This window comes from Cheilinus undulatus, linkage group 1 (genome assembly GCF_018320785.1).
Source record: "Cheilinus undulatus linkage group 1, ASM1832078v1, whole genome shotgun sequence".
In the NCBI taxonomy this organism is placed as follows: Eukaryota; Metazoa; Chordata; class Actinopteri; order Labriformes; family Labridae; genus Cheilinus; species Cheilinus undulatus.
In genome coordinates, this window is record NC_054865.1 from 6,385,058 (window position 1) to 6,394,757 (window position 9,700).

Below are 9,700 nucleotides of genomic sequence, written 5' to 3' on the forward strand. Positions count from 1 at the left end.
CATTACATCCTATTCCTGGGTGATTCTGATAAATTTATGTGGTATAGGCTGACTCATACAGGAAGGATGGGAGTTAACCTTTGTTAAAACCATATTCTCTTGTAATTGTACATGTTTATTTTCTTTTTTAAAAAGTTCCTTGAAATAAAATGCAGAAGTAAAACTTATGAAAGTGACTTAAATTCAAAGGTGCATCTCCATCAGAGAGACTAACATAGGACAGAAGTCTTCAGTCAGTTTCTTTGTCTGTCTCCACCAGGATAAACTCAGCATGAATATCCAGGCGGTTGCCTTCTTTGTCTTCTTATCAGGTAAGGACTCGTTAACAGAGTACATCTTTAAAATAATCAATAATAAAAATAATAATTGTTATTATCACTGCAGTAATGTTTCAAATGCCAGTTGTTGAGACACACTTTCTGTTTGTTCATAAAGTTGAACATGAAACACTTACTCATGTGCAATATTTTAAGCACAATTAGTGTATTATTTTTGTAGGAATCTCACAGAACTGGGAACATTTGCTAGGAAGAATGGGTAAAAATCCCTCATCCATCCCTTAATACCCATGATTTTGACTATTCAATCCAATATATTGGCTTTAAACTCATGCTTTTGACTATTTAATCCCATATATTGGCTTTAAACTCATGATTTTGACTATTTAATCCCAAATATTGACCTTTAACCTCATGATTTTGACCATTTAATCCCATATATTGACCTTTACACTTGTGATTTTGACTATTTAATCCCATATATTGGCTTTAAACTTGTGATTTTGACTATTTAATCCCATATATTTACCTTTCAACTCGTGATTTTGACTATTAAATCCCATATATTGACCTTTACACTCATGATATTTACTTTAAATCCCGTATTCCCTAATTCAGTATCTGGCCCCTGCTGTGACTGACTTTTACAACTCTGGACCAAATAGTACGGCCCTCAGGATGTGTCATTAAAGCAAATCCGGCCCTGGAGTCAATATGAGTTTGACACCCTTTTGGAAAACATTTCATCTTCCACTTGCTTAACTGTTAACATTAATAGAAATTTTGACCAGGGGTGCCTAAACTTTTTCATGCCACTGTATAACCTATGCGGCATACCCTGCATTACATCACTCAGTGATGTGTTGTTTAGCAGACAGCTGAAGGGATCAGGGAAGAAGATAATGGTTGGTTCATTAGTGTATGGGTTAATGATACTGAAGTATAATATGAGGTAAACCTGCAGTCTACACCAGGGGTTCTCAACCTTTTCTGCCAGCGACTCCAAAATAAAGGTGCCAGAGACCGGGGACCCCCACTTAATCCCCACTGGGATAAATGGGAAAGCCTTCTGGGGCCTAGCCAAACTGGGGAGCTCAGCAAAATCATGGTTAAGCTGTGATATCCGAATTTTTTATTTAACCTGAATGAAAACTCTTATCAAAGAAAAAAAAACCTTTTTTTATTCATTTGTGTAGTAAATATCCTTCTTAAAAATGCAAACCCCTTTTGTTAAAACCAGAATAAAAATGGGTTAAAAGTAATAATAACTAAAGTGGGTCAATAATGGCAAAAATTGGTGGAAAAAGTGGCGAAACTAGGTTTTAAAAGTAGTAGAAATGGGTTAGAAGTGGCAAAAATTAGGTAAAAGTGCCAACAAAAATACCAAAGAATTGGTTAAAGTGGCAAAATGGACATAAATAGTGGTAAAAGGGGATTAACTAGTGGCTGCAATGGCTTTTAAGTGATAAAAATGGGCGGAAATTTGGTGAAATGGGATGAAAAATGTATATAAACTGGCAAATAGGGTTAATTAAGGCAGACAAATAGACAGAATTTGGGGAAAAAATTGTTTAACTGGCAAAAAAATGCATATCAAATGATGAAATGTGGTTAAAATGTATTAAAATGAGCAAAAATAGGCCTCAAAAGTGGTTAACAGTGCCAAAGGAAAGTGGCAAGAATTAGTTTAGAAGTGGCAAGAACAGGCAGAAAAAACGTGGTGGAAAGGGTTTAAAATGGACAAAAATGGGTTTTAAGAGGCAAAACTTTGTTGAAAAATTTATGAAAACTGGTTAAAATTGTGTAAAATTGGTATGAAGTAGCAATAGTGTCATTTAAATGTGTATCTTTATTCTTTAAGGCATCTGGAGACCCCCTCTCAGTGTCATGCGACCCCAAAGGGGTTCCCGACCCCAACGTTGAGAACCCCTGGTCTACACTAAAGAAAGTTCTAGCAGTCAGCATTGATGTAGGTTTGTTCTGATTCTCCCACAGCTCTGTGTGCTGGAAACATTCATCCCATCACTGCCAGACTCAACATCTACACCGGAGCTACGGGCGGGAATGGGACCTTTACTTGTCATTACCCGGGGCATTTTAACAGGATTTTCCTCTGTAAGGACGACTGCAAAGGAGAGAATATTCTTGTTGAAACAGATGCTGATTTGGCTGTGAATGGCAGATACAGTGTCCAATACAGAAAAGAAAAGGGTGTCAAATCGGTGAGCGCTTTGATCATAACCATCACAGACCTCAAGAAGTCCGACTCAGGGCGCTACAGTAGTGGGTTCGGATGGGCCGACTACCCGCGATTTCACTGTGATGTTCAGGTCAGAGTCACTGATGGTGAGTTTGAAGACAATTAAAAACATTATCTATGCATCCCTGTGTCTCTTCAAAATCCCAACACAGGGTCAGCAGACAGGAAAGTCTTCTGAGATCTTTTTTTGTGAGGCATGGTTGACATCAGCAGAGCGTGCTTCTTGAGTGTTTTTGTTAGTCACAGCTCTACACCTGGCTCAAATTCTCAAAAAACTCCTGACTCCAGTTAGCTTTTTTAAGAGTCATTAGCCTAAAGGTCCACTTTTTTCCAGCAGCACCGTGAATGTTTAATGGCTATATTCAATAAAGACTTGAAATATTATAATTATTAATATTATTACCCACAAACTCCGAAAACCCATGCAAACTCAGAAAACACCTGCAAACTCAGAAAACACCTGTAAACTCAGAAAACCCATGCAAACTCAGAAAACACCGCAAACTCAGAAAACACCTGTAAACTAAGAAAACACCCACAAACTCAGAAAACAACCACAAATTCAGAAAACCTATGCAAACTCAAAAAACACCTGTAAACTCAGAAAACAACCATAAACTCAGACAACACCTGCACTGATTTTACAACACATGCACTGCAAATGCCAAAACAAATGCAAACTCAGAAAACACCCGCAAACTCAGAAAAGATATGCAAACTCAGAAAATACATGCAAAGGCAGAAAACACCCACAAACTGAGAAAACACCTGCAAACTCTTGCATGTTAAGCAATCTTGAAACGTTGTTAGCTTGAAGCTAGCTCGCTACATCACTGGGTGGGTCTGTCACTGATATTGGTCCCCTGGAAACATTTCTGTTTTCTGAGTTTGCATGTGTTTTCTGAGTTTGCATGTGTTCTCTGAGTTTGCGGGTGTTTTCTGAGTTTGCATGTGTTCTCTGAGTTTGCGGGTGTTTTCTGAGTTTGCATGTGTTTTCTGAGTTTGCATGTGTATTCTGAGTTTGCATGTGTTTTCTGAGTTTGCATGTGTTTTCTGAGTTTGCATGTGTATTCTGAGTTTGCATGTGTTTTCTGAGTTTGCATGCTTTTTTTGAGTTTGCGGGTGTTTTCTGAGTTTTCAGGTGTTTTGGCATTTGCAGCGCACATAATGTAAAATCGATGCAGGTGTTTTCTGAGTTTGCATGTGTTTTCTGAATATACAAGTGTTGTGGCGTTTGCGTGTGTAGTGACCCTTCTCGGCCACCGTAGATATAATCATTATTGCCATTTTTACAGTAAAAGCTGTTCATGAAGCCACACTATTCTTTAGTGGATCCACCCCTTAGTGCTCTAGTATTAGCTGTGCTAAATGACTCAGAGGATCATGTTACACCTAAATCTTAGAGGAGCTAATCACAGCTACTGTTCATCTTTTGTCTTCTCCTCAGCGCCAGTTCATGGAAAATCTGGGTTTGCTTATACGTATGTTGAAGGAGAAACCAACACACATGGATGCCGCAGTGATCCCCTCCCTGGAGGGTGGAAGTTCCTATGCAGGGGCAACTGTGTTAAAGAAGAAGACATTCTTGTTGAAACCAATGGCAACGCCGCTCAGAGAGGCAGATTCAGCCTTGAGTATAGCACACGTTCCCTATTTGGACTGGAGATGACCATCTCAAACATGACCAGGTCTGACACTGGATGGTACAGGTGTGGTTATGGCAGAGCGCTGACCTCAGATTCATACAACACCTTCCCTCTCATCGTCATTGCTGGTGAGTGTTGTGTGATTGTCGGACATTTCTGATGCGATGTTTACAAACCTTAATTCCCAAAAAGTTGGGATGTGTGGTGAAATGTGAGAAAAAACAGCAAGGTGACTTGCAAATCCTTTTATTGAAAAGATGTCACTGATCCTGCACGCCACATCTCCTGGAAAGGGACAGAGATTATTAATTAGGGCCCGAGCACCAACCTCAGTCAGTGTGGACCCTATTGTATCTGTATGCTTTTTTTGTTGTTGTTGTTGTTGTTGTTAATTTGGGGGCTTTAACAAGGTCAAAAACTTTCCAAACTTTACTGAAAATTTTCCCCCAGTAGAAATTTTCATATTTAGGTGGAATCATGAAAGTCTGTCAGGCAAACGTTAGATCGGGAACCGGGTACAAACTATGTGCATGAAACCTGGTACACATATGTATCATGATAAGACGAAAAAAAAAGTCTCTTGGGGCCATCCTCTAAAATGTACAGAAAGCTCACTACAACCAGCTAAAGGTAAAAATTTGGCGTTTTTGGATGATTAACAATTTTTTATTTTTTAGTGAACTAGTCTGAGAGATTTAATTCGATTGACTCCAGATTTTTTTTGCTCATACTAGACAACTTGGAGATCTAAAGTTAAGCGAACTGGGAGTTTTCATTGTAGGGAGTGGCCGTGACCAAAGCCTGAACCTTTTTTTTTTTTTTTTTTTTACATTTTTTGCAGTGAAAGTACACACATTAATTCTCAACACATTCAATTCAAAATCATTACTTTGTCAATGCACACCCCTCTGAATTGAACCTTTCTGAATTCCCCCTTTGAATATTCAGCCCCTGCACACCATCCAGCCTAGACTTATGATTCTTGGTCTGCATATGGACCTACAAAAGAGCCTCCTGGACCCATGTCCAAATCCCAACAAGAAGTCCACAAGTTCATCTCTATTTCTAAATAAAGCATTTTTGTTGGGGCCAAAAGACTTTAACCTATTATAACTTTAGTAAACAATATTCTATGATCTTCTGCTCTTTAATGCAAGACAACAGTATCACACTGAACTCACTCAAATGCAAACATCCCCCCCACACCCACACCCACTGCCAACAGGAAATTACACAAATGGGTCATGTCTTCATTCTTCTTTTTGTACTCAACCTTTTGAGCTCTGAAAGGAAGGCCTCATAATTGGCCAATATGACAGATATGTTTCTTACTTAAGATGGCAAGCATTTTAATCTCTCCAATTTGACAGGAAGTATGTACAACTCTCATACCAAACATCGAATTGCCTTCAAATTTTACATGTAGGCTCAAGGTCTGCCCTCTACATATTCAAGGGTTAATTTAGTCATTTTGATGTAGCACCCTCACTGGCAACAGGAAGAGACAGGGTTGGGCAATTTCTTCTTTGGTAAGCAATTCATTATAAGGCCATTTCACAGGAAGTCACTGTTACTCCTATGAAACTTCTCACTTGCAGCAAATCTCACATGATAGGGCAATATTGTGTAATCTCACAGCAGAAAATAGGCAACGATAACGACCCCGCTCTATGGAGAACACTCACAGTTTGCACAACTTTAGCTCTCAAGGTTGTCTAGTTTGAGTAAAAAAATTCTGGAGTCAATCAGATAAAATCCCTTGGACAAGTTCGTTCAAATGTGCAAAGTGTCCGTCAATAGAAAAGGCCAAAAAAGGCCAAATTTTGACTTTTCTGCATCTGTACTGTGGTTCTTGTACGTTTTAGAGGGTGGTCATGATGTAATTATTTTGTCATCTCATCATGATACATATGAGTACTGATTTTCATGCATGTAGGTCCTACCCAGGGCCCTGTCTCACTCTTGGCGCCCCCCAGAGACGACTGTGTGATGAACTTGCACCATTCCACCACCAGATGGCTATTTCCACAGGGGGACAATTTTAGGGAAAGTTTGTTGAGTTTTGGGGTATGTTAACGCCCCCAAAACAGGCCTCAACTTGACAGAAAAAACAGAAACAATACGGTCCTCGCCGACCCTAGGTCAGTGCTTGGGCACTAATTAGGTGAAATGTCAGGAATGTGAAATGAATTTGTGTTTTGATTTAATATTTTCAATTTTGCATCTCACAATTAGTACTTGAACTGCTGATTTTGACTTTTTAATGTTTTGAATGTTAAGATTTACAATTTTAAATTTTCAGCCACATTTGACCTTCAAAAATCATGGTTTCAAATTTTATCTAACATTTTGACCTTTAAGACTCACAATTTAAAACTAAGACACACTTTGACCTTTAAAAATTCATGATTTAGAATTTTATCTTATATTTTAGCATTTAAAACTGACGATTTCAAATTTTATCTTATATTTTGACCATTAAAACTCGTGATTTTAAATTTTGACCTTTATGACTCACAATTTAAAACTTAGACTGACAGTTTGACCTTTTAAAAATCATGATTTAGAATTTAATCTCATATTTTAACCTATAAAACTCTTGATTTTAAATTTTATTTCATATTTTGACCTTAAAACTCATGATTTCAATTTTGAGCTCATATATTTATGTTTTGAACTAATACGTTTGATTTTTTTTTATTTTTGAATTTAAAGTTTAATTTTTTTCTTTTTTTTTTTAGTTTCAGAATCATTTATCATAAGTGCCACGTTTTTTGCAAAATTTGTCACTGGTAAAGTTGAGGTTGACAGTTTATGGTTAAATGATGACCCTGTTAGGCTCTCAGGTCAGACCTAAATCCAGAACCCAGCCCTGCTGTGACTGAGTCTGACACCCCTGTAATAAAGGCAGAGGTGTGTAGCTGTTTTCATTATTATAATTGATTTAATGATTATTCATAAATCCTGTTTCAGATCCCAGTTCCACTGAGAGTCCCCCACTGACGACTGAGAAGACTTCTACTGGTGATTTTAAATTTTATCTCATATTTTGACCTTAAAACCCATAATTTTAATTTGGAGCACATATTTTGACCTTTTGAACGAATACGTTCATTTTTTAAAAATCTTAGCCTTTAAACTATGATTCCCTTTTGTTTGTTTGTTTGTTTGTTTGTTTGTTTGTTTGTTTCAGAATCATTTATCTTCAGTGCCACATTTTTTGCAAAACTTGTCACTGGTGAAGTTGAGGTTGACAGTTTATGGTTAAATGCTGTCCCTGTTAGGCTCTCAGGTCAGACCTAAATCCAGAACCCAGCCCTGCTGTGACTGAGTCTGACACCCCTGTAATAAAGGCAGAGGTGTGTAGCTGTGTTAATTATTATTAATTTAATGATTATTCATAAACCCTGTTTCAGATCCCAGTTCCACTGAGAGTCCCCCACTGACGACTGAGAAGACTTCTGCTGGTGATTTTAAATTTTATCTCATATTTTGACTTTGAGACTCACAATTTAGAATTCATACTGATATTTTAACCTTTTTGAACTCATAATTTAAAATGTTACATCATCATGTGAACTTTTAAATTCAAAACTGAATATTATCTCTTTAAATATTTTAAGTTTTTATTACTTTTCAACTCCTTAATTTGAATTTCAAGTTATATTTTGACCATTTAACCTCAGGATTTTGACCCTTTATCTCATATATTTTCAATTTAAAACACTGTTTCAAATCTTGAATTCTGTGTTGACCTTTTGCATTAATAAGATGTTATTTTTTCTCAGTTTTTTAGTCTTCAAACTTATCATTTTGTCTTTGTAAAATCTCGTTACGTTAATTTTTTAAAAATCTTAGCCTTTAAACTATGATTCCCCTGTCTTTTGTTTGTTTGTTTGTTTGTTTCAGAATCATTTATCATCAGTGCCACGTTTTTTGCAAAAATTGTCACTGGTAAAGTTGAGGTTGAGAGTTTACGGTTAAATGATGACCCTGTTAGGCCCTCAGGTCAGACCTAAATCCAGAACCCAGCCCTGCTGTGACTGAGTCTGACACCCCTGTAATAAAGGCAGAGGTGTGTAGCTGTGTTAATTATTATTAATTTAATGATTATTCATAAACCCTGTTTCAGATCCCAGTTCCACTGAGAGTCCCCCACTGACGACTGAGACAACTTCTGACAGCTCCTGGCTCATTTTTCAGAATACACTACCTACAGGTGAATCTGAAAAAGTTATAACATCAAAAACTGACCATGATATTACTGTTTTTTTTCTTTTGGGAAAACTGCAACAGTATATGTGGTGTCTAATAAACCTGTGATTGTTTGGCTCATCATGACAAAATTAAACAACAACCGACCAGTCAATCATGTAAATATAAACTTTCATGTATTTTCTCTCCATTGTCTCTCCAGGTCACCTCGTTCCTCTGGTCATCTGTGTGTGTGTGGCTGGTGTGTTAATGCTGATCATCCTCATCCTCTACATCCGCAAGAAAACCAGGAGCAACAGTTTGATTTGATTTGATTTGATTAGTATGACCCATTTTATACAGACGTAAACTCAGTCTCATGACATAAATAAAGCGAGTAAAATAATTATTGAAAAGTGTCACCATTTTTTAAAAGTTTTCTTTTTGTCACATGATAGCATGAAAACAAAGCCACATTCTGCAATCACTCAGTGTAAAACGCCTCATTTTTAAGCTTTCTTTCAGTTTGTGTTGGATGTCAATAGGTCAAGTAAAACAGGAAATGTGATCATTTGAATTTGATATAAAGGGGCCAGCATGGGCTAGCTACCCATGTCGGCAGGATTCGGTCACAACGTAATGGCTTGGATCCACCCAACCATGGCTACGAAAACTTCAAGAGGAAGAATACCCCCTGAGTCTGCGAGAACGGGGGCGCAAGATGACTCACTGATGGACCACATGGTAAGAAACGTTGAAATGGAAACGACTATGACACCGATGATCAGCATGGCTATTGAGGGAGAAACAGCACTGGCAGGACCCAAGTTGCAGAGCTGCATCTGCGGCTGGAAAAAGATAACATCGGAGAAGGATCTTCTGTGGCTCAAATCCTGCCAGGAAAGGAGTGGAGAAACATCAACACAGACCTTGTCCATCTCCTACAAACTCTGAAAGGGGGCGTCGAGAAGATGGGGGAAATCATCTACAGTTACGGCGCAGAGAGATTTGGAGTGAAAAGCAAGAACCTCTGTTCTCAGAAGAAACCATCAGCTCATCTCAAGTCCAGGAGGCAGTGAAGGAATTGAGCAACTTGTGAAAGAAAGAAGGTGCCTGAGGAAACGGTGGAAGAGGGCCACAGAAGTGGAAAGGAAAGGAATTGAGGTGCTTCAGGTCGACATCAAGCAGCATCTGGCAACGCTGCGAAGAGCAGAACGCCTGAGAAAACAACATAAGAAGAAAGAGTGAACAAGGACCGCCTTCTACAGAGATCCCTACAAGTTCACCAAAGACCTAACCTGACATGCCAGGTGGATTTGTTT

At 38.1% G+C, this 9,700-nt stretch overlaps 1 protein-coding gene across 1 annotated transcript; it reads left to right on the top strand.

The window, feature by feature from the left end:
• Positions 1 to 271: 271 nt before the first annotated feature.
• Positions 272 to 8,708, top strand: LOC121511456. Its single transcript, XM_041790163.1, has 7 exons — positions 272 to 311; positions 2,274 to 2,624; positions 3,986 to 4,312; positions 7,158 to 7,208; positions 7,601 to 7,651; positions 8,317 to 8,403; positions 8,602 to 8,708. Exons 1-7 carry the CDS (start codon positions 272 to 274, stop codon positions 8,706 to 8,708), a joined length of 1,014 nt encoding a protein of 337 aa, XP_041646097.1.
• Positions 8,709 to 9,700: the final 992 nt, after the last annotated feature.